Source organism: Phalacrocorax carbo, chromosome 3, assembly GCF_963921805.1.
Source record: "Phalacrocorax carbo chromosome 3, bPhaCar2.1, whole genome shotgun sequence".
In the NCBI taxonomy this organism is placed as follows: Eukaryota; Metazoa; Chordata; class Aves; order Suliformes; family Phalacrocoracidae; genus Phalacrocorax; species Phalacrocorax carbo.
Genome location: NC_087515.1, coordinates 23,712,586 through 23,736,127, shown reverse-complemented (window position 1 = coordinate 23,736,127; position 23,542 = coordinate 23,712,586). Strand labels below are relative to the sequence as shown.

The following is a 23,542-nucleotide window of genomic DNA, read 5'->3' as shown; positions in this document are numbered from 1 at the left end:
ACTTCCAGAGATCCCTTCCTTCTGACCCACATTTCTTTGATTTCATTGGTGTATTTTTTAAAGAAACTGAATTCTTCATCCCACAATTCAGTTATTTGCTTAGTAAATTTGCTTAGTTATTTCCTTGAGAATTCTTGTTGTACTGTTGTCTTGACTCATTTGTCCCACGTTCCTAACAGATAGATGGATATGCTGGTAGGTGTGTAGGGAACCTAAATAATTGGCATAAATAAATCCTGAAAACTTTATGTGTAGAGAACTAGTGACTTTTCTTTAGCCACAGTAGTGTGGTGTAAAGTGCTTGCCCTGTCCTCCCCCTTTCAATATTATTATTGTAGAAGAAACATATGTTGAGAGAGAGTTCTTTCTCCAGATCAGCTGGTTGAGATAATGGTGGGGGAATGGGGAACCAACAAGAATAGGGTGTGCCCAATTTTCAGCTAATCAGGAGCAGTCGTTTCGACTTGGTACCAGGCTAGCTGTTACCAGACAGCAGCTTCCTGCATGCAGTATGGCAGAGGTGGGTTTTGAGGACTCATCCTAAGAAAAATGAGGTTATGGGGGGAAAAGTGTGATATATGACATGCATTTGTCTTAGCCTGGACTTCCTAGTTGTTCTTTGTGGAGATTCTTCTGATAAGCATGAGTAGGTGGGCAGGAGCCAGGGGTGTATTTCTGTTGTATTTTCAAAAAGTGAGTTTTTGGAGTAATTTTGAGAGGGAATGGGAGATTCTGGGCAAGGTGGGATTGCTGCATAGCGGGTAGCAGTTGGGGGAAACAAAAATATTTTTGTGAAAGCCAGAAGAGCTTTCTGGTGTATGAGATTGGGGGGAGGGGTAGGTAATCTAGAAGGGAAGTGATAGAGGAGCAGGGATTCCTAGTGTGTGTTCCTGGGATGGCCTACTGTATTTTCGTTCTCCAGCACTTGTTTGTCTCATGCTCTGTTCTCATCCTTTTGTATCTTCATAATGAATACCAATGCCATCTTCTCTTCCCTCCCTCGTGTGAAAGCCCTGTGCTGAGCTAAGTGAAGAATGACTTGATGGCAAAGACAGATTCCTAGAGTGCATTGTGAAGGAGCAAGGGGTATCTAAAATAAAAATATAAATAGATGGTTTCGCAGTCCCTGCTTATAATGAAAGATACCTGAAAAGTTAAAGGCTTCTGAGTTTTTTGCCATTAAAATATTTGTAGATGCTGAAAGTTCTGTCTTCGTATGTATTCATAATTGCTACCATGAAGCAGGATTGAGTGCATTGATGCCCATCTCATGCCTTTCAGTGGCAGAGTTTACAAACTCAGTGTCAAGGGTTCAGAGCGTCAGCAGGTAAGCATGCTTAGCCAGCACCTAACACAAACAATATTAAGTTCCTGCTGACTGAAGGACGAGAAAGCAGTGTCTGCTCTACCCTCCCCTTCTTCCCCCCAGCTGAATGATTGCATACCACCTCTGCTGATTCCAGGTTGCTTTCCTTGGGCAGTTTTAAGTCTCTGTTATAACCCTCGTGAGAGGGTTCCTTAGCCATTGCCCTTTTACCTGGGTTGTACTCAGTGACTGCTTCCACCTTCCTGTTATACTATAGTAGAACAGCTTAAGACAGCAGAATATTCATGGAGCCAGCGAGAATAAGACTCTTGTTAAGCAGATCCATGAAGTTGCAGAGGCACTAACTTCATGTTGAAATTAATATGGTGTTCTGTGTGGCTGTTCTGAATCTGGGCAGCAGTTTTTCAGATGTTAACTTGTAAGGTCCCTGCCTCCAGTTTATGCACATAAAATTGTTTTTGGATGGTAAATGGTCCTGGGAGCAGGGAATGAAACCTGGGATTCTTCATTCCAGTGGGAGAGTTTCAAGCTATTAATCTTGATTGCTATTACTATGGCTATTAGTAGTAATAGTTGTATTGTTAGTACTAACTGGAACAGCATTAACTGGTGCCCTCTAAGTTACACAGTTGTGAAAGATTTCAGATTGTCATTGTCACTGGAGACAAGTTAGAGATGCAGTGGAGAATTCTCCACGAGAACCTGATGGTTACGAGTCCTAATAACGCGCTAGTTAGTGACTCCTTTTTGCTCTGCCTGACGGTAGCTAGGTACAGTTGGGAACCTGATTTGTAATTCTAGGTGTTCATGAGATGCAGACATAAAGACATTTAAATACTACTTCAGTTCCTTCTGTAACATGAAATGTAAAATAGTTTATTGTAAAATTATAATTGTATTTTGAAAATATTTTACTGACTTTTAAGAACAATCTCTTAATATTTTAAAACATGACTGAGGTTTCATAAACTACACAGGCTGATTCAGAAACAGATTGGGGTAAAATTCTGAACAAATAGCTTGGGGAGCTGAAGTTAGGGTGGGGGCGCTATTGCAAGTGATAATTAATGCCTTGCAGCATCTTCACACTGTTTATATGAGGTGAAAATGAGTGTCTATGACCTTCAAGGAGTGAAGGCTCAGAGTGTGAAGGTGACTGATAATTTCACACCCACATTTTGCATTTTTCCTGACCTAAAAAGAAACTGGATATTGTCTTTGAATAGTTGAGATACGATTTTGCAGTTTAGAAAGGTGTACTCTGGCTAGCTTAAAACTATTGCAGGTGTGCATTTAAAATTCATAATTCCACCTGTAGAAACCTGATACTTGTCTTGTCTAGGGCATAGTTTTGTTTTAGGAAAATTTGTTGACAGTAGGGCAGAGCGAAGTAGGTGGTTCTGATTTTCCTTATGACAGTATTTATGGATCTAGATTTGAAGGATTTTTTCATTCAAGGTGCCACTTAATGTTTGCTGTAGTTCCAGCGTTTATGTTCTCTGTAATCTTTTTACTAGCACAAAATACAATGTCTGTAGCATTGTTTTTCTTACTGCTTTGTTTCTGAAATTTTTCTAATCAATGAATTAGTGTAATTCCTTAACGTTATGAAATGGTCACTAGTTTGCACTGTGTGACTGTAGAAATATTGGTAGGATTTTGGAGATGAGTCTCATTTGATAGAGGAGGTCAATGAAAGATCAGCTTTCTCCTGCCTTTTGCCTGCCACTACTGTTCCTACTGAAACTTTGCCCCAAAACAAGTTACAGTGGAGGTCTTTTCACTCCTCCTTTCTTCTATCCTTTTGTCCATACGGTGCTCAGCTTGAGGAAGGGAAAGTGGTACTTCAAGAGCATGTCACATCCTCTTGAAACAGTGCAGCTGCAGAGCTGAGTGCTGTAGAATTGGGAGATTTGAGAAGTGAAAGGAGAGTAGTGTCTCCAGCAGTCTGTTATGAGGGCACGAGTGGGATGTGACGCACACGTTTATGCTCGCCCACTGTATAGGATGTATGTCATCTTTTATAGATACTATGTAAAGAATACAACTTCGTAAAGAAAATTTGCTTGCGTGGAAAAAAGCCTAATGGGGAAACAAGGTAGAGTTTGGAATGTCTGAAAATGATTGATGTCTTGTTTTGCATTTCAGAACACTGATCCCAAGTCGTCTGTGAAAGGCGTAAGCGGTCAGCTTGGAGAGGGGCCTAGTGATGGACTGCAGCTGTCCAGTAGCCTTCAGTTTCTTGAAGATGAACTTGTATCTTCTCCTTTACCTGATCTTACGGAGGATCAGCCTTTTGATATTCTTCAGAAGTCCTTGCAGGAGGCCAATATTACTGAACAGACTTTGGCGGAAGAGGCATATTTGGATGCCAGTGTAGGTTCTAGCCAACAGTTTGCACAAGCTCAGCTTCATCCTTCTTCATCAGCATCCTTTACTCAGGCTTCTAATGTTTCTAATTACTCAGGTCAGACGTTGCAACCTATAGGAGTTACTCAAGTGGTACAGCAACCTGTTGGAGCATCTTTTGCAAGCAATACAGTCGGTGTGCAACATGGCTTTATGCAACACGTCGGAATTAGTGTTCCCAGCCAGCATTTGTCTAATAGCAGCCAGATTAGTGGTTCTGGGCAGATACAGCTAATTGGTTCATTTAGTAATCAGCCTTCCATGATGACCATTAATAACCTTGATGGATCTCAGATAATACTGAAAGGCAATGGTCAACAAACACCTGCAAACATGAGTAGTGGCCTCTTGGTTCATAGACAAACTCCAAATGGTAACTCACTGTTTGGTAACTCAAATTCAAGTCCAGTAGCACAACCTGTAACCGTTCCGTTTAACAGCACAAATTTTCAGACGTCATTGCCTGTCCATAATATCATCATTCAAAGGGGTTTGGCACCAAACTCTAACAAAGTTCCTATTAATATCCAACCAAAGCCTATCCAGATGGGTCAGCAGCCTGCTTACAATGTGAACAGCTTGGGAATACAGCAACATCATGTACAGCAAGGGATTCCGTTTGCTTCTGCAAACTCACCTCAGAGTTCAGTGGTTGGTCCTCATATGTCTGTTAATATTGTTAATCAACAAAATACGAGAAAATCAGTTGCACCTCAGACAGTTAGCAATGCTGGAGGTAGTATTGTTATCCATTCTCCTATGGGACAGCCTCATGCACCTCAAAACCAGTTTCTCATACCTACAAGTTTGTCTGTTAATTCTAATTCAGTTCATCATGTCCAGGCCATAAATGGACAACTTCTTCAGACTCAGCCTTCCCAGCTGGTTCCTAGCCAGGTGTCTGCTGAGCATGTGATGCTCAACAGGAACTCTACAAACATGCTGAGATCCAACCAGTCGTATTCAGGACAGATGCTAAATAATCAGAACACAGCTGTTCAGCTTGTTTCGGGCCAGACATTCACGGCTCCTGGAAACCAAGTTATAGTAAATCATGGAACTTCACAAATTGTTGGTGGACAGGTGCCACTGCAGCAGGCATCACCCACGGTGTTGCATTTGTCACCCAGTCAAGCTAATGTTCCTCAAGGTAGATCAAGTTTTACTGCAATGTCACCTGGGCAGTCTACAGTCTCAAATACATCAGCTTCTAATCGATTTGCTGTCGCAAGTTCTTCTGGTTCAGTACATCCTAGCTTGGGACCATCAGTTCAGTCTGCTGCATCAGGAGGAAACTTTACTGGAGATCAGCTCACGCAGAACAGAACTCAAGTTCCTGTCAGTGCATCACATCGTCTTCCAGCATCCTCTTCCAAATCTATCAGCACCTTTAGTCACACGTCAGTTGGAGTAACACAACAACAGTTCACCTTTGGTCAGGTATGAAAGCTGCTTGAGAATGTAGCCAAAGTAGTGCTTCTAAGCTATGCTGAAATCTGGTTAGCAAAGTACAGAAGTTGGTGTTAATACAGAGGACGTTAATTTTGCTGGCTTGTTTTGTTACAAATACTGTGGAACTGCTGAAAATTACTGTAACTCAGGGACATCATTTCACTCGGTATTTTCCAAGGTCTTTTGCCGAGTGAATGAGTCCGTCACTTTCATTAATTCAGAAGATTTTTTGGTGACTTATAGTAATATTTTCAGAATTGCTTAGCACTGATGTATTTCTGCTCCCATTTAAAGTAATGGTTGTTGTAAGCCCATACAACCGTGGGCTCTCCTGAAAATCTTACCGTAGAGCTAGATGTAAAGGCTCAGGTACATTCTTAACATTTACAAGTCTTTTGACCTCACTAAAACCTATGCATGCATTTTCAAGGTTTGACTTACTCAAATTAGAGATGAAAAGGTTTCTTGGGTTTCTCTTTATTATTTGCCATACAAAATCAGTCTGTTAAAACTTAACCTGTTTAGCATTTTCCACTGTCGTTTTGTGTGTCTGAAGCAGTTAGAAGCTTTCAGATTTGAAGCAAAGACAAGGCAAGAGGTGTTTCTTAGAATCCTTATAAGAAAATACCTTTTAAAGCTGTTTGTAAAAGCATAACATCTAAAAAATATTTTCTCTAAGAAGAGGTCTACTTAGTAATAATTAAAAAATAATTTCTGAATTTACTTTTAAGGTGAGAACTGGTCTTCTTTTTGTCCAGTTGATGTAGCAGCAGGATATATTCAACTCAAGTTTGCTTGCAGAAGTGAACTTCCAAACTCTGCCACAGCTCAGTGACTTGTCACACAATTAGCAACAAGCTATTATTCCACTTCCGTCGTTTTTTGCTTTTGTTTTTTTTTCCCTTGGTCATTACAAAATACTGATAGCAACTGTCTCAGAATGTGTTTGCGCTAATTAGCTTAGATCTTTCTCCTTTCCCAGAGGTCTAATGGATTTTTTTCAAACGAGACCAAAATGGGCAATGAAATAATGCATCTTAGAAAATAACATGTATTCAGAAAATAAGGGCAAACATGTAGAACCACATTTTTAGTCTTTGCCAAAACTACTGGCACAGGTTGTAACATTTTGTTTGCAGATGAGTAATTTGAAGCGTGCCTGACCGTCTCTTCACGTGTCTACATTTTCCTATTTGTAGGATATGTGCTGGGTCAGTGAGTTTCAGCAGTTATAAAAGCATAATATTTCTCATTGCTGTAAAAGATCATTTTGGTTTTGTGCTGAAATTTCAAAGCTGAAAATGGGAACTACAGAGGACAAATTCTGCTGTTTACTAGAATCTTTTGTTTGTTTATACTTGCATTTTAAGTATTGTATGGTAAACCATGTACCATTTAGTCACTAAACACTGGACAGTTTGTTCCACTGTTGTGGGGACAGCTTCTTTAGTCATGTTGCAGTTTTGAGACTCTCAAAAGCTGAGTTTTGTAAGAGCCACTTGTAGTGGTAGATCATGGTTCTTCTAGAATGTAACTGGTGTATGTTTGAGCGGGTAGTGTAATTTCTGTTCCTCTCTGATTTACTTTTATAAAATTCTTGAACTTAAGAGGAATTGAGATGTCTGAAATTTCACCACTTCTGAGTTGGAGGTTGAAGGAGGATGTGTAGAGCTGAATTTTAATGTAGCATGAGTTTTAGTTGCCTTTTTTTTTTTTTCTCTTTGTTACAGCTTTCACTAAGTTCAGTAAATATTTGACTCTGTGGTGGTTTTTGTTTTTGTTTTTTTAATGTATGTGGCACAGAAAAAAGCTATGAACCAGACGTCACCAGTTTCTGCATCGAAGACACAGGATAATTTGAGACAGCCTCAGCTAACAAGTCTTCTGAGCAACACACTATCAGGTCAACTAAGGTCTTCTTAAAATCATTTTCTTGATTTTCTCCAGCAACAGAAATTGGTGGTTCTTCGATGTGTCAGACTTGCATTGATGGCTCATACTGATAGGGTCCTAAGTTTATCAGAATTTTGTTTTTAGAAGATTGCAAACTAAATTTTTCAGTATTGAATGTGCGCTTTTATTTTTCCCAACCACAGCATTTCATTTTGTAGAGTGAAAAGTTGAATCTCCACAATAAGCCATTATTTTTTCCCTCTATAAAATCCAAAATTGTACCTTCTGTCATTTTTCTTACCTTTTTTTCAGCTTAGGAAAACAGAAATAAGTAATTTTCAAAATATGACATCGGCTAAAAATTCTGGTTTTTCTATGTTTTTTTCAGGGGGGCGGGGGGAGTTCTTATTTGTAGGGGTTGTAGTGTAGCATGGCTGATAAGGTGCTGTGTGAATTCCTGAGCAAGGTAATTGAAGGAAGTCTGCCTGTATATAAAATGTAGGGGAAGAAACCTATGATGCCTGCTGTCTTAAGTATTTCAGGAGCTCTAGAAAACTTGGGTTTATATGCTTGAGGGAGGGTCAGTATTGAAAAGCTTGATAAAATGTACTGTGTGACTTTCAGTAAATTGTTGGGACACTATACTTACGGTACTTGAGTTTCTGCTTATATTGCAGTACTATGGTAGGAGATTATTTATATCTGAGGATTTTTGTAGTTTGCAGTACAAAATATCAGTCCGGTTTCAGTTTTATGAGCCAGTTTCTCCACAGGGTAGTTGCACTAATGCTTGTAAGTATATGAGATATGTATGTTTCTCCTAAAAGCTAAAAACTCAACTAAAATGATCAGGATAGGTACATGACATTATTTTGTTCTTGCTTAGGATGACAGTCTTTTTAATGTATTTTTTATAGGACAGGACTCTGGAGGAAAAATGGTACAGCAATCTCTAGGAACTGCACAGCCACAAGAAAAAGTAATAGGATCATCATCAGTTCAACAGAATATACAGGTAAAGAATACTTTTATTTATAGGTCTCCTTTTCCCTTAAAATTCTAGTGAAGTTATGGAAGGTTCAACTCTGTGTTAATAATCTAGGAGTCCTTGCAGGTGCGTTTTAGAGTATATGAATTCACTTGACCTTGGCAGATTCTACCTTGACATAATAAACATTGAATAGTTTGCAAATTGGAATTCTGAATGCTGTTTTGAGATTTCATTCAGTAAGTGGAGTTTGACTGTACTGTTCCCTGAAGATAATTTCATATGATGTAGCAGCTCTTCATTGAGCTGGACATAAGTTAGACCTACTCTTATCATTACTTCCTACAAACTCAGCTATTCTCTGCCTGATTGGGAGGGGATAGTTCGTGAGAAGTACCGGAAGAATTCCATCTGGTCTTTGTTTTATTCTTTACTGCATTGTCGTCTTTCCCCAGTGTGTGTGGGTTTGTTGTGTGGTTTTTTTTTGGTTTTTTTTTTTGTTTGTTTTTTGTTTTTTTTTTTTTTTTTCTTTTCTTAAACCCACCAAAAGTTCTCCTATGTATGGCAACTGTGTACAAAAATTTAACGCTAAGTCCAGGGTTTGAGACTGGAAGGGGAGGCCAGCTTTTTTGGAGGGGGAATACAAGAACTTCTGGAGGGGGAAGACAATTATTACATTCATGGACTTGAGTATCTGAGGGCGAGAAGCGAGGGTTTGAAGTAGGCTTGAAAGTGTGGGCTTTGTTGTGGATGGAACCAAACTACACAATCACAGAAGAAAACGGGGGAGGATCTGATTTAGAATTTTTGTTCCTTGCTGTAAATGTATTTGTCAATGTAGTACAACATGAATGTTTTCCTGGTCTTACTGATGTACAGGCAGAGCAGAAGATACCCAAAGTAATGCTCAGTTCTGAGTTTAGCCTGGTTTTGTAATTGTTGGTCAGATGTTCATTCTCCTGTGGCACTGAATACTTTTTATGATCTGAAGCTAGAGATTTTTTGGCTAGGAAGTACCGTTACAGCACGCCTGCTTCATGCTGCTCCTACTTGGCTAAGAAGGATGCTCTGTACCACATGCTTTTTTGTTCCTTCTAACCATGTTGTAGTTGAAAAGATCTTTTTTTAAAATCACAAGTAACTATTGCTCTGTGACAAATTTCATTAGTAGGACTAGTTGACTAAAAATATCCAAAACCTTTGTATTAAACAAAGACTCTTTGATCCAGAATTACTTCTTCGGAGAATACTTGGATTGCAGTGATGCCTCATACAGTAGGAACATGAGCCTTTACCACCTCAGAGAGCCTCACAACTTAGGACAGTGTTCCCTTAAAAACCTTGGCTTCATAAATGTCTAAGGAAAGGAGAAGGTGATGTGGATCTACCTGATGGCTGTATCAATAGCATCAACACTGAAACAGAATTATTAGAACCACTTTTACCCCCCATCCAGCCACCATGGCTTTTGAGAATTTAAGAAAACAACCTTAGCCAGATTTCCCAACAGATACTCTAATCTGTCAAAATCAGGCAAATGACATCAGCTGAAAAATGCAGAAACAGCTTTTGAGAGCAGATTTCTCTGGAAGAGTTTTTAGTTGTACCTTTTCTTTTCACCTGCTAAATTTGATAACCAACTTTTTTCGTAGTGAAGTATGTATATGCATTACAGTGGAATCTGCCTATAAACAACATTTCAGACCTTTAGTTTATGTAAGAGAAGCGACTCCTCTATTTCATCGATAGTGCCCTGTGAAAATAGCAGATAATTGAAAGCGTTTATGCTTACACTGTGGTTACACTTAGTATTGGTGATACACTTCATTGGCAGAAATAAATGCTGAAACTTAGGCTTTGCAAAGAAGGGGATATATTGTAATTTGTTGTCTATTTTGAACTTAGGTGGATGGTCATTTAGTTGGACAGAAAAGGCCTGCTGCTAAACAGTTAACTAAAGGAGCTTTGTAAGTCATTCTTATTTTTTGGTTGCAGATATTTCCTCTAACCTTAATTTCTTTTTAGTTTTTGTTAATGTATAAACTTCTGTCAGAGTATCTGTTAATTACATATCATTAATTCTCGTTGCAGTATTCTACAGCAATTACAGAAGGATCAGGTGCATGCTGTGACGCCAGATAAGAGTCGGTTCAGATCATTAAATGATGCAGTTCAGAGACTCCTTTCATACCATGTGTGCCAGGGATCGCTGCCAACAGAGGAAGACTTAAGAAAAGGTAGTTTTCTTTTTAAAAATTGGCAGTATGTTTGTAATCAACGTATTGAAAGACTTCTTTATGTAAGAGCAATAAGAAAGGGAACATTTTTAAATTTGTGCAGGTTACTGAACCTTCTGGTTACTGAAGAACAGTATTTGAAAGTATACTCTTGTCTTTCTAGTGGACAGTGAATTTGAATCTGTAGCTACACAGCTTCTGAAGAGGACACAGGCTATGCTGAACAAATACAGATGTTTGCTTATAGAAGATGCAATGGTAAGGTGTATAACCTGGGTACATGTTATGTTTATAGGATGTGATTCCGTTTGTTAAAAAAGTATGTCTAAAGGAAGGTGAGAGCTAACATTACAGTTCATTTTGTCGATATTATTTATTGCCTTATGAAGGTGATAAATACATACACGAAGGGTTTAGAGATACATATATATGTAGCCAGTGTACTTGTTATTTCACCAGCAGTCTCAGTGGCCAACTTGTACAGATGCACACATCTTAAATTCAGTGAAATGGGTTGAGTTTGTATTTCACATACCACTGAAGTAAGGGTGCTGTTACATATAAGTTCTGTGGATGTTTAAGAGACATGAACTCCTGCGGTCTGCTTATACTTCGCTCTTGCACTGAACAGGCTGTGGTAGTCAGGCAGGTGATTGCGGTGTATTTCTGTGGATGATAGAGCCTGAAAGAATGTTGAAAAGCGCCGTTCAGAGGCATCCAGCCATGTTATAATAGGAGCTGAATCATATTACTATTCAGGAAATCATTGCTTCTCCTTAGAAGCTAGGTAGAGCCTCACATTTTCATCAGAAATGCTTCTGATTTAAGTGCTTTCACAGTCCAAGGCATGAGGTAAAAAGAAATCTGACAAAGTTACTTTAAGAATGTATTTTACAAGGATCTAGAAATGTCATTGTGGCTTCAGACATGCTAGTTTTCAAGCCTGGAGAAGTTCTGAATTTGAGCATAGTAGACATTTAAATTACTCTGCTTTAGAGACAGGAATACGTAATATAAGTGTTTGGATTAATATGGTTTTGGAATCTAGCAGTCCCATTAAAAAAGATACTAACCGTCAAATATTTGCAAGTAATTGCAGGTGGAAAGGGAGGACAGAGGTTAAAATCTGTTCTTTCAATATCTGGTATGTTGTATGGTAAATCCCATTCAGCCATTTTGAAGACATTATTTCACATAGTGTTCAGGTTTGGAACTAGTTGCCTGTGTTGTGACTTAGTAGCCAGTGAACTTTCTTCTGTGATGGATGGATCTACCTGGCTTCAAGGCACTGTGAGCAAAATGCAACTCAGCACCAATTAGTTAGAGGGATGGATGAGAAGTACAGGGAAGAAGCAACATGATTGGGGGTCCCATCATGCTGGTTTTCTTTCTAAAAGAGAAATGTACTGTATGATGTGAAAAAAATAGTGTACAGTGGTAGGAATAGCCCTGAAAAGTTCTTGCAATTGGAATAGTAATTCCTTGTTTTAAAATCTTTAACAAATAAAATGTACCATAAAATGTTAATAATACTTTATGGTTGAATTTCAGTAGTGGTTGGGGTCGCAGTCAATTAAGATCATTGAAACTGTTGCAGAACTGTGAACATTCTCCACAAATATCTAATGAAAGACATTCTTTTTCTCTGAAAAGTACCTAAGCTATAAATGTTTTTATTTGGTACCAAGATATGAATGACCACAGAGATGGTTGTTTTTTTTCCTTTTCCTGCAGCGGATAAATCCCTCTGCAGAAATGGTTATGATTGATAGGATGTTTAACCAGGAAGAAAGGGCATCTCTGACCCGGGATAAGCGTCTTGCACTAGTGGATCCTGGTAAGTAATGCTTAACTTCTGAATCTTACCAAAGCAGCATAAATACAGAGTGTTTAAAAATAGTTGTGGCCACAGTGAGGCACTGATTGCTAGGGATTCCAGTAATCGAAATACTGAATAAGCAGTTGCAAGTTAAAATTTAGTAACTCCTAAATTCAGCAATCTAGAGACACTGTAAGGTTGAAGGCAGTTATCGGGGGGGGGGGGAGGGGGGGGCGCGGGGGAATATATTTGGCCTGTTCGGCAGAGAAATATTTCTGAATTTCTTTTGACAACAGTCATGACTTCTGCACGGTCTCAATTCAGGTAGGGAAGAATCTGTAAATTTGCTGGCAGTCAGAAAGAACACTGCTGTATGAAGCATGAATACTCTTGTTCATCGTAACAAAGTGTTGCTTTTGGAACATCATGGCCACTTAAAATGGCAGCATTTTTAACCAGGCTGTTGTTGAACATAGCAACAAGAAACAGGTTATTTGTGTGAGGTAATAGTTACTGTTTGCTTAAATGTTCTGCATATTCTGCATATTTTAAAAGATACTCAGAGGATGTATTGAAAAGGTATTAGTCTCCTAGATACCATAGTTGCATATTTACAATGCTAGGAAGTGCCCTGAGCCTGGTTTTGCAGTACATGCACGTGCATAGTATGCTGATCAGGTGATCATCGCCTACAGCAGATGCAGCAGAACACTTAAGCATGTGTATGTCTCAGACATGAATCTATAGGCTGTGGATGTTATTTGAATTTTTATCCTCAGAAACTACATTGGAGTGTGTTATTTTGATGTATAGGTAATTTAAGTAAAATGTTGTTACTTAATTTTCAGATGGTTATCAGGCCGATTTTTGTTGTTCTGCCAAACAATTTGATAAAATAGCTGAAGAAGCACAGTCCAGCAAAAGTGACCATCAGCCTAGCAAAACATTACCTTCTCGAAGTCAGACTACCAAAACCCAAGCTAGAGACCGACCAAAATCCAGCTCAGCAGAGTCCACGAATCACAGTAAACTTCCTCTAGTGCCTAACAACATTCTGACACCACAAGAAGGAACAGCTTCTACTAAAAAATCGGAGAGCCTCACTAAAGCTTTAAAGTTTGAAAAAGCTAATTGTTCTTCTGAGAGCCAATACGTGGCCCTTTCTGAAGAAAAGATGGCTGGGAAAGATCTTGCCAAGTCCACCGAGAATTCTTCGAGTTCTGAAGAATTGTCAAAAACTGTGTCAAGAGGCAGTCATGGAACACACAATAAAACATCAAGGAACACAGTTCAGTCTTTCTCAAAGGTAACATGTAATAATTCCCTCCAAGACAAAACTCTGAGGAGCTCTCCAAAGAATGAGGTTTTACATGCTGATAACAGGAAAGGCTCTGGTGAATCCCAGCAAGACGTACTGCTCAGTAAGAGTTTAGAAACTACATTTAAAAACATCTTGGAACTTAAAAAAGCTGGGAGACAGCCACAAAATGAGGCAACAAGTAGCGGCTCAGTTGAATTAGAATTTCCTAATTTTTCACCTATTGCTTCACAGGAAAACTGCCTGGAAAAATTTATTCCAGACCACAGTGAAGGCATTGTAGAAACTGACTCTATTTTAGAAGCAGCTGTAAATAGTATCTTAGAGTGTTAATAGTTAGAGTACCATGGACAAGTTATGTTTCTCTTAGCAGAAGCAAATGTGAATGACACCACAAGTACAGCCTGACATGCATTTAAGGTTAACCTTTCTAAACTAGATTCTGTTCTGTGTTTGAGAGCAATACTCATTGTGGTTACAGTGAGATATCCAAGTAAAGTTAATCCTTGTTAGAATGCAGTCTGTTAGGGCCTTACTATTTCAAGTATTATTATGATAGTGCTTTTGATAATTGTGTGGTACTGCAGCGGAACAAGGTTGCAGGTCGTTAGGCCCTATGTAATACGGTAATATACTGACAATCACAGTCATTTGAAAGGATATATTTATTAAGAAGATGTTTTTAAAAAGTGATGGAAGCAACAATTCTCCCCTACCCTTCTCTTCCACAAATCATCAATTTTTTTTGTTGTGTTTTGTTGTTTTTTTTTTTCTTTTTCCTGGAAAACCCACTGTACCTCTATTCAGAAGTGATTATTTGCTTTGTTAATGATTCTGTGTTCTAGGATACTTAAGTTGGAAGGATATCATCAGTGTGTTTACAAGGCTTCATAATTTAAACTTAAAGTGCTTTTCTATTGCTTTCTGAGCAGAAACTAGTACTTGATGATATATTTGTAGTGGGTAACTTTAGTCTGTGGGATGATATTATATGATCTTAGTCACAGTGGCATGATATGAAGTAATAAATGCTTGACTAAGGAAGGTAGAATGGAAGCCAGTAAATGGCAAAGTGTACAGGATGAGGCCATGATAGAGCCATGAATTTATATATATAATACATATATATGTTAACTCTTGAGGAAGAGATTTTGCATTTTATAATTGGATGTAGTCAGCCTTGAGTCTTTCTGAAGTGGTATAAATGTTTTGGTTTTTTTATTATTTGTTGTTTGTTTTTTTTTTAGACCAAGTGTCAAAAGCACTTTTATTTGAAAACTGTTATGATATTTGTAGCTTATATTTTAAAAGGACATTAGCCTTACTCTAATTAAATTTAAAGGCCAGTGTTTATTTTTTTTTTTGCTTTTTGCTGTCAGAGAATGTTCATTCATCCACCGTAGCAGTCATAATTATCAAGATATGTACAGACCAAAGTCGATCAGCAATCCCATTGTTTAAACATATCAAAAAGTGTGTAATTATTAATTCATATTGTAGAGCCAAATGAAACCATTGCATGGTTTGTATTTGGCTTGCTGTCATGTTGTTAAGATAGAATCTTATTATTTTATTTATTTATTTTAATCTATGATTTATTTTTTTTTTTGCTGCCCATGCTGCTTTTTCCTAGTTTACTTTGGTCATGAGTGCTTTTGTGCACATAAGTACGCTGACATCTGTCACGTGCATATAGTACATATGTCTGCTCAGGAGGATATAGCTTTTGTGATTTCTAAGGTATGCTCATGTTTCTCCCCCAGACCTTCTCCACAATTTCTTAGAAAAATTACCAGCCATTTTCCAGACTTGCTGCTGACAATATTCATCATAGAGAGGCTTGTTGTGACAAGCTGTGGTTGTCAGTCAGATTGCCAGGAAAGAAAACAGGTGATTTTGCTGTCACGTAATTCAGTCCATCTGAATAGTGCAAAAGGAAACAGATCCTGGTGACAGTAGAAGATTACAGTGCAACTCGGTGTTGAGCTACAGTCTGCTGTCTGACCACTAAAGGAAACCAAACCTAGAAAGCAATGTGAGAAAGGTGAACTCACTTAAAATTAATTTCCCCTTCAAAGTGAATGGAAATACTGGTTTTCTATGTTGCTAATTGCCATTTAAAAAAATTGTGCCAATTTTAAAGTACATGTTTGTAAAAACCCAACATTCCCAAGTGTTGTATAAAATATTGAAAGTAATAATAAGTATTGCCAGTTTTAAATTTTTAGTTAGGTGTCCATAGAATAGACTCTCAGGTGGTTAGTTGTTTTCTTATTGGCAAAACTGACAATATAGTCTTCACCTATTGCCTTTTTAGATTTAATAATATGCTCATGGGTGTGCATCCTGATGCGTATTTTATTTTATCATTCTGGAAATCTAATCAGTCTAAACTATCTAGGAAGGAAAACGGTAAGTTACACAGCTCTATGTTAACTAGTTACATTTTTCTTCTAAGGGAAAAGAAAGTAAAGTTGCACATTCATTGATCCACTTGCTTTTTGTACCACCTCAAAATGGGTTTGGGGTTTCCAGCCTCTCTACAGCAAATACACAGTGAAGTGTCAGGCTATGTGTCTTCTGTTGGGTCTCGTTTGGAGATGGGGGATGATGGCATACAAAAAAATGACAAATTACAAAAAGTGATCATGGCTGATTCGGTCAGACACATTTCTCTGAACTACTTATGAGAGGAACCCATTGAACAATCCAAGCAAGATTAACCTTAGATTGTTGATGTTCTGTTGTCACTCCTTTGAATTTAATTCTGAGGGAATTCTGGTACGTGGTGAAGCAGTAAATGAAAGAATTGTATTTTTTGTTGTGCTTAAAAAAAAAAAGTATGAATTTATTAATCATGTGGGCTCATGTCCAGCAAAGTATTGTGAATGTGCATGACTCTATACATGTTTTCATTATTTTGCTGGATCAGCATTGTGATTTCAATGTTATTTAATACTGCCTAATATTAAAACAAATTTTAAACTGGCAATTAAGAAAACTATGTTTGTTTTGAAGATTTTAGTATAATTTATCTGTTAGATTAGGGAGGCCTTACAGACTGACTTCACTTAAAGAGGATGTGTCACTTATTGTCAGTGTGGTATGGACTTTATTTGCTTAAATACCTTCATTTGTAAAGTATGTCTCACTTGAAATTGCTTTGTATACATTTTGTAAAAATATTTATAAAATGTTTTGTAAAAAAAAAGTATAACAAATTGCAGTTTATTTTGTTATGTTGGATAAATACTGTTAAAGACACAAGTCAGTAAATATATTGTTAATCCATGGATAGGAAATGTTTAGTTGGAGATTACAAATTGAAACAACCATTGCAATACAGCCAAAGATTTGGGAAAAAATGTCTATCTGTGATTGTCTTGATTTAACCAAGTTGACCATTTACATTTCCAAAAGAGGATTGTTTTAAGTGATATGGTTGCGAAATACTCTTACTCCTGTGCTTTTTATAATGCAGCCCTGTTCTAAAATACTTAGTAGGCCATCTTCCTCTACTCTTCATGAACCTTTCTGAACATATGCTCTTAGGGCTTGGCTCACATGGCATTATAACTACATATAGTAACGTTGCTCTCCAAGTAACAAGATTGCCAGTGGTCCTGCTGTGTTGTCATTAGAAATCTTGCCGTGGTGAGGTTGCTGAGACACGCTCCTTCTCCAGCGTGTTTTCACAAGAAGGAGGCATCATCTTCCTGATACATGGGGGAGATAGAAGAAAAGAGAGGGGTTTTGTTACTCAGCTGCCCACCTCCTTCATGCCGCAGGTTTCTGAGCTGTGCCAGTTGTCTTTCCTGTGTATGTGTATATATATATATATATATACACACACACAGAGTGTTTGCAGTATTTCCCATTCCTTCCTTCTGGCTGTGAGAAGATTCTACAAGTGCTGGCGATGTACTGCTTCTTCCTACTTCTAGAGGGGTGATGAATCTTTTCTTACTGTGATTAAGTTTTTCAGAAAGTATGCTGAGATTCTGATCTAGTAAAGCCCTTATGCTTGGAACTTCAACGCTCTTATTTGTGGAGGCTATGGAAACAAAGGATTGATGAAGGGCATTGCCTCTCAACTTGGAGTAGGGCCTGCAGTGCTGCAAGGTAGAAACCTTTATGGTTAGCATTCATTATTTTGTCAATGAGACAAAATAAACATGCATTTCGAATGCTTCTCACGTGGATTCAGGCAGTAACAACATTAATAAAATCAGTTATATATTATTTTAATCTCTGGGTTAGGATAGCTAAGCATCTTGGAATTTTTTTTCTCTTTATCATATCCCTGTAGAATTGCGAGGCAAACTTTCTGGGTTGGGAACCATTTGATGTACAGTTTACCATGCAGCCGTCTTGACTTCAGAATATCTTTTTGTTACAAGAACATGGTGTATTTTTAAAATTTCCTTTCAATAGCGTTTTTATGGTGGGGTTTGTTATATTTATTCCAACATTCAGGGCAGAATTTCTGAAGGTTTGAGCATGCATGTTAATGCATAGCTTATTTAAGAAAGTCAGAACAACTTTCATTTTGAGGATTCGTACAAAGAAACAAAAAAAGGTGCCAGAATAAGCTTGGCACAAGGAAAGGTAGGTAATGCTAAAGCTTAGAGAAATTCCTCTCTTCTTCAGGAAGTGTTTTCTTTATAAGCCTTTAAATTTTTCCTTTCCAATTGTACACACTCTTTCCTGGAGTTTTCACAGCAATGTGTTTGTCAGCTTCAAGAAATGCAAGAAATTGTCTTCATGACTTGGGGGTGACCTGTCACTTCGGTTAAAGAAAGTGGTTGCAGAAAATAAGTTCTGGTGACGATCTGAACAGCAGCAGCTGTGGTGCGCAGATACAATGCACTGTACGCAGATTTCAGATTGCAGTAGCGGTGGGTGTACTGAATTACTCATAATTTATGGATCAGCATTTATCTTTCTGTGCTTACTAGTCTTGCAACTAGTTACTGTACTGGAAATTGAGATAAATCTATCCAAAATAATTAGTTTCAATTAGGTAACCACCAAGCAAAATTGTGCAAGCTTGCTGTACTAGGGAAGATGATGATGAAAGGACACAAAGTGTCCAGCTGAACCAGTGGTTTTGGTGTAAAAGCAAAACCCTCTGATTTGCCTTGTTGTGTGCTGAGCATAAAACCCTGCTTTATTTTTTTTTTTGTAGACTTGATAGACAGTTTTGTGGGGAAAAATGTTTTATCAACAGAGGAAGAAGCTAAATCAGAATTTAAGGCTTTTCTGTAGTATGCGCCTCATACACTAGCTTTTGTTTAGGTGGCTGCTGTTGTTGCTGCAGATTATTAGCCTTCTGGAATGTAGTGCTCAGTCTTCATTGCTACTTTACACTGCAGGATTTTTTGGAGGAATTTATTCCCCTTTTTTGATATTCCACACACCACACCACACACCCCCTTCTTTCCTTGAAATCATAGCATCATTTGTGTTGGATAAGACCCTTAAGATCATTGAGTCCAACTGTTAACCTAACACTGCCAAGTCAAATGAGGTGTTCTTATTTGAGGTAAATTGTTGCAACTATATTAATGAAACAACAGCAATTTTAGAATTCAGTGCTTTGAAGGGGAAGCCAGATTAGTTAGTCCATGCTGACATACCTAGACAGCTTTTAATGTTTAAGTTAGCTTTTGTGACTACGTAGCTTTTCATTACATAGTGTAGTCATACCAGAGGCCAAATTTTCGGAATTATCCTGAACTCCTGGCTATACAGGTTCCTTACTGTCACCTGGTTATTACAACTTACGAAGATAGTGATGTTTCATTCTAATTAATTTACCAAACCAGGCTTGTCCTGGTAGAACGGCAGTGCCTCTGCACACCACCAAGGTGGAAGTAATGTGGACCTAATGCTGACGTTCCTTTCTAGACACCTGGCATGTAAGGCCTGATCCACAGTCTGTTGAATCAGTGGAAAGATGATTTTCAGTTAAGGATTATGGTGGTAATACTCCCTTTAAAAAATAAGAAAGCATGAAGTGTAATTGATACAGCATCCTTGGGTGGAAGGCGATGCAAGGACTCTCAGGTTCTACAGCGATGACCATCTCCACACTTAGGTAGGTAGCTTTGTATAATTCGTGGTGTTCTTTGGGGTGGTGATTGAATAAAATGTTTTCATAGAAGTAGGCTGCTGATTTTTTTTCTCTAAACATTGTAGACTTTTAATAATTTCTGCTCAGTTCTGAAAATACAGAGCTTTACTCTCTCAGGTGAACTTTGACTCCAGATGCTCATACCGAGATGTGAAACCATGCGCAAGTCATGGTGAGAAATTATTGTAAGTAGTTAACGTCAGGTAAGTGGCACAGTGGCTGGAATTAGGAAAGTGAACTGAAATAGTTGCTAAAATCCTGTCTGGATTACTGTGATGGACGTTCAGCAGCTGAAATTCAGAAATTGCAAATTGTGAACTTTAATTGTAGAAGTACAAGGCTGAAATCATTACAATAACCTGTGTCACTGCTGAGCTGTGTCTCAGCAGTTGGATTCTCATCGACTTCAAGCTTTGGAAATCACCTCAGAGGCACTCAGAACTGACAGCTTTTTGAAATTATCAGATGTCACATAACAGACTGGAAAAAGGTGCTTGTTTTTTAAACTTTTCATATAACTTTTAAAGCTGTAATCACAAATGATGCTGTTATTTTTGTGAGTGAATTGCATTTGCTGACGAGTCAGGCTGCTAATAGGCTTTGATAGAGCTGCGTGCAGCATGTACTTGTTTGCATACAGAAAAAACTCTAAATTTGGCCTGATTTGGCTTCAGTGATTATTGTTGGAGGTCATGGGGCTAGTATTATAAATACTCAGATGCTTTTTAAAATACTGCAGCATTCAGCCACTGGGCCAACACAAAATATGTATATAAATATCCAGTTTGTTCTCTCTAGAGTACTTTAAGTGATGTAAACAAGAATATTTCTGCACTGTTACTGAATTTGGATAACGCTTAAAATTCAATTTGAAGCTGATTTCGTCTCACATTAGAACTACTTCTGCAGTCTCATTCCAAAGTACAGTAATACACTGAAACTGTATTTCAATTATTCAATAGGTGTTTTAGGCTCTGTTCTTTTAGCCACCCTGTGGTTGGTGTGGGTGTGGTGCATATTCTTCAAGTGAGCCCCAGTGGAGAGCGGCACTGTTGGAAACCTCCCATAGTTAATTTCACAGCCTGATACTGCTAGGTACACCTGAGGCTGATAAATGGCAAACAATAAAAATGCATGTGGTTAATATTACTAAGGTTGAACAATTCAATTTCACCATGCTTTCAAGGTAAAATTAGTCAGGGAATAGGGGATTTGGAAGGCCCCTATTAACAGGGGCAAGTAACAGACCAGTCTGCTACGCCTGTGAAGGGTTGGATACCCGAGTGCTCAGGAGCACGGACTCGAAAACCTTTGTGTATGGAGGAGGAAATTCAGATGAAGCTGAAGGAGCTGCAGGGTTTGGAAGAGATGAGCAGGAAGGAAGGTAGGTGTGCGTGGGGATGGATTTTGTGGGGATCTTTGAGATTTGAGTGACTAAACTGGATTTTAAAAACACAGGATATATTGTAGACACAGGAAGTGGTATGGGATTGTATCCATTTCTGTGTTAGATCACGTAATTAACATTTTAAAAAGTTATTAAACATAGTGTCTTTTTTATTTCTCACACCTCAGAAAATATCTGGATAATACAGGGTCAAGAATGAATTTAACAATATTCTACTTGGATGTAGCTTTGTATCTCTTGCTGTTGCAAGGATGGGCTCAACACACAGTTTGAAAGCTGGATGTGAAAGAACATGGCTAATGTGCAAGGTCTGGTTTTAAATTGAGCAAGAACATTACTAAAAAAACTCCAAAATATTGTGGAATTCGGGAAGTGTTTTCACGATACTGAATGAGCATCACTGGCAAGGTATTCCTTACCCAAGAGGTAAGGAAGCTGTGGAATATTTGCTACTATGCTGTTTTTTTTCCTGAGGGTAAATTTTCCCCATTGATAGAAATGAGGAGACTTTGAGTTTTTGGTGAAAACATACAAACTTAATGACACCTGTGGTAATTAGTACTCAAGTTATGAGAATGCATTGTGTTACTCTTGCCTAATACGGAGGGCAATTTTAATTCTGTGACAACCAGTCTGAGAGTTAAAATTTATTTCCCAAGCAGTTGAAGACCTGCTTTTTTTAAAGTTGAATTACACCACGTTTGATTTGTGAAAGCCAAAAGAGAGGCACCATCCCGCTCTGTTTTGTTGTAGTTGTTTTGTCCTTTGGCAATCAAATTTGAAGCCCCTAAGTAAATAAGTATTCTCAGATACTTCTAGCCTTAAGGCACTTTGACCTGTTTCTGCAGCAGTGGTCTGCCAGAGACTGCCCGGTTTATTTCAGAGTCATTGTGATCCAGCAGGATCCTGCAAAAATCGTAACTGTTTATATGTACTCCCATTTTCCTTAAGCGAGATATAAATAGCTTCTGGGGGAGTTGAGTTTTGCGTCTTTAATTTGCAAACTCTCTAGCTAAGAGACCCCCTTTGCTATTTGCATGCAGTTGTGTTTAGCACCTACCCCAAGAAGGGTGAAGGTATTTCCTTTCTTACCCGGCCAGCATAGTAGAAATAAACACTAATTGAGATACCAGGGCAAGATTATTGGTGACAGTGAAAACTGGAAATTTGATATTTCCTGGTCCCCCCCTCCCCCCCCCCCCCCCCCCAGTCTGCCGTGCTCTTTCAGACATGAAGGTGCTAATAGTTTTATGGTTACAACTCTGATACCAGGGTCCAGGCATGGAAAGAATACGAGACTGAACACTGGAGTTGACTATGCCACGAATGGTGAGACCAGGTTAAAGGAACCTCAAAACGTTATAGGCAAATATGGTTATGTTTGTCTGTACTGCAATCCAAAGGCAATATTTGACTTGAAAGCCAGTTTTGTTGTGTGTTTGGAGAGGAGGAGGAGAAGGAGCCAAAATAATACACCAAAAATAAATTGTTAAAGGTCTGTTGTTTTTTAGAACAGCCAAAAAAATGAGGATTTTTTGGTTGCGTCTTTCTTTCCCTCCTTTACTTAGCAAGGCTGCAGGAGCTTTGGTGTTGATGAGTAGGCTTAGTCTTCTGTGAAAGGATTTAAAAAAGAAAAGGGAGGGTGGAAAAAAAAATACTCAGCTCTGTGTGTGTGTCCATTCCAGGGGTAGTTCAGTAACGTCAGGTTCTATGCAAATAAACAGTAGGTTTCAATTGTCTGCTGCTAATTATCACCTAAATTTGATTTGCATGCTCTTCGGAGGGACTCATCTCTTCCCATTTAGTTACTTGTTTCAGTGTGATGAATCTTTAATTCAAACCAAACGTGGGTCAGTTTTCCACTGGAAAAAAAAATATGCGAGGAATGTGTTTATCCACAGTCATATCAGTGTCTCTCTTTAGTTTTATATACGTGGTGATTCATGGTCTCCGTGGGGAGGTGAACTTGTGTCAATCCGTGAATTGGCTTTGCCTGTTTGGCAAGTTTGTAAAGAGTTTGGTCAGTTGTAAGAAGGGTTTAAATAATTGTGCCTAACGGGGTGGTTCTGGTGGGCTTTGAGTAATGAGAGGAAGTTTTTAAAGTTATACAGATGTAAAACATCTCATTCTGAGTACTTCTTTTGTCCCCCAGATATTATTTCCCTTATGCAACATCAGGTCAGTTGGTCCTTTGTATGCGTTTTTTTCTCCTCCAGTGATTTTCTTTTCAATCTTTATAGGCAGGGTGTTTGTTCCTCTCTGTCTTTCGTGATGCAGCCTAAAGTCTCTAAGGGCATCGAAACAATGGTTGCATGCCTTTCCTCCACCAAAAGCATCAACTACAAAATATAGGCCTATAATGAGAAAATAAGGTGATTTAAGAAACGTCTGATGTAGTCAGATTGACGAAGTAGGTGTTGAGCACTACCTCAGAAACCTTGCAGTGCTGTGTCATCTGGACATTGGTCCTGGGCGACAGGCTCTAGGTGACCCTGCCTGAGCAGGGGTGTTGGATAAAACGACCTACAGTGGTCCCTTCCAACCTCAACCATTCT

The 23,542-nt window shown here is 38.4% G+C and overlaps 1 protein-coding gene across 4 annotated transcripts in view; it reads left to right on the top strand.

The window, feature by feature from the left end:
* The window catches only part of BICRAL (BICRA like chromatin remodeling complex associated protein), a 44,747-nt gene extending 28,433 nt beyond the window's left edge, over positions 1–16,314 (top strand). For all 4 annotated transcript variants that reach the window (XM_064446141.1, XM_064446137.1, XM_064446139.1 and 1 more), the window contains exons 5-12: positions 3,476–5,176; positions 6,992–7,091; positions 7,999–8,096; positions 9,975–10,036; positions 10,161–10,306; positions 10,470–10,564; positions 12,041–12,143; positions 12,974–16,314. In XM_064446141.1, the coding sequence (XP_064302211.1) occupies positions 3,476–5,176; positions 6,992–7,091; positions 7,999–8,096; positions 9,975–10,036; positions 10,161–10,306; positions 10,470–10,564; positions 12,041–12,143; positions 12,974–13,776 (3,108 nt within the window). In that variant the 3' untranslated portion in view covers positions 13,777–16,314. The remainder of the gene's footprint in view (positions 1–3,475; positions 5,177–6,991; positions 7,092–7,998; positions 8,097–9,974; positions 10,037–10,160; positions 10,307–10,469; positions 10,565–12,040; positions 12,144–12,973) is intronic.
* The last annotated feature ends 7,228 nt before the right edge of the window (positions 16,315–23,542 follow it).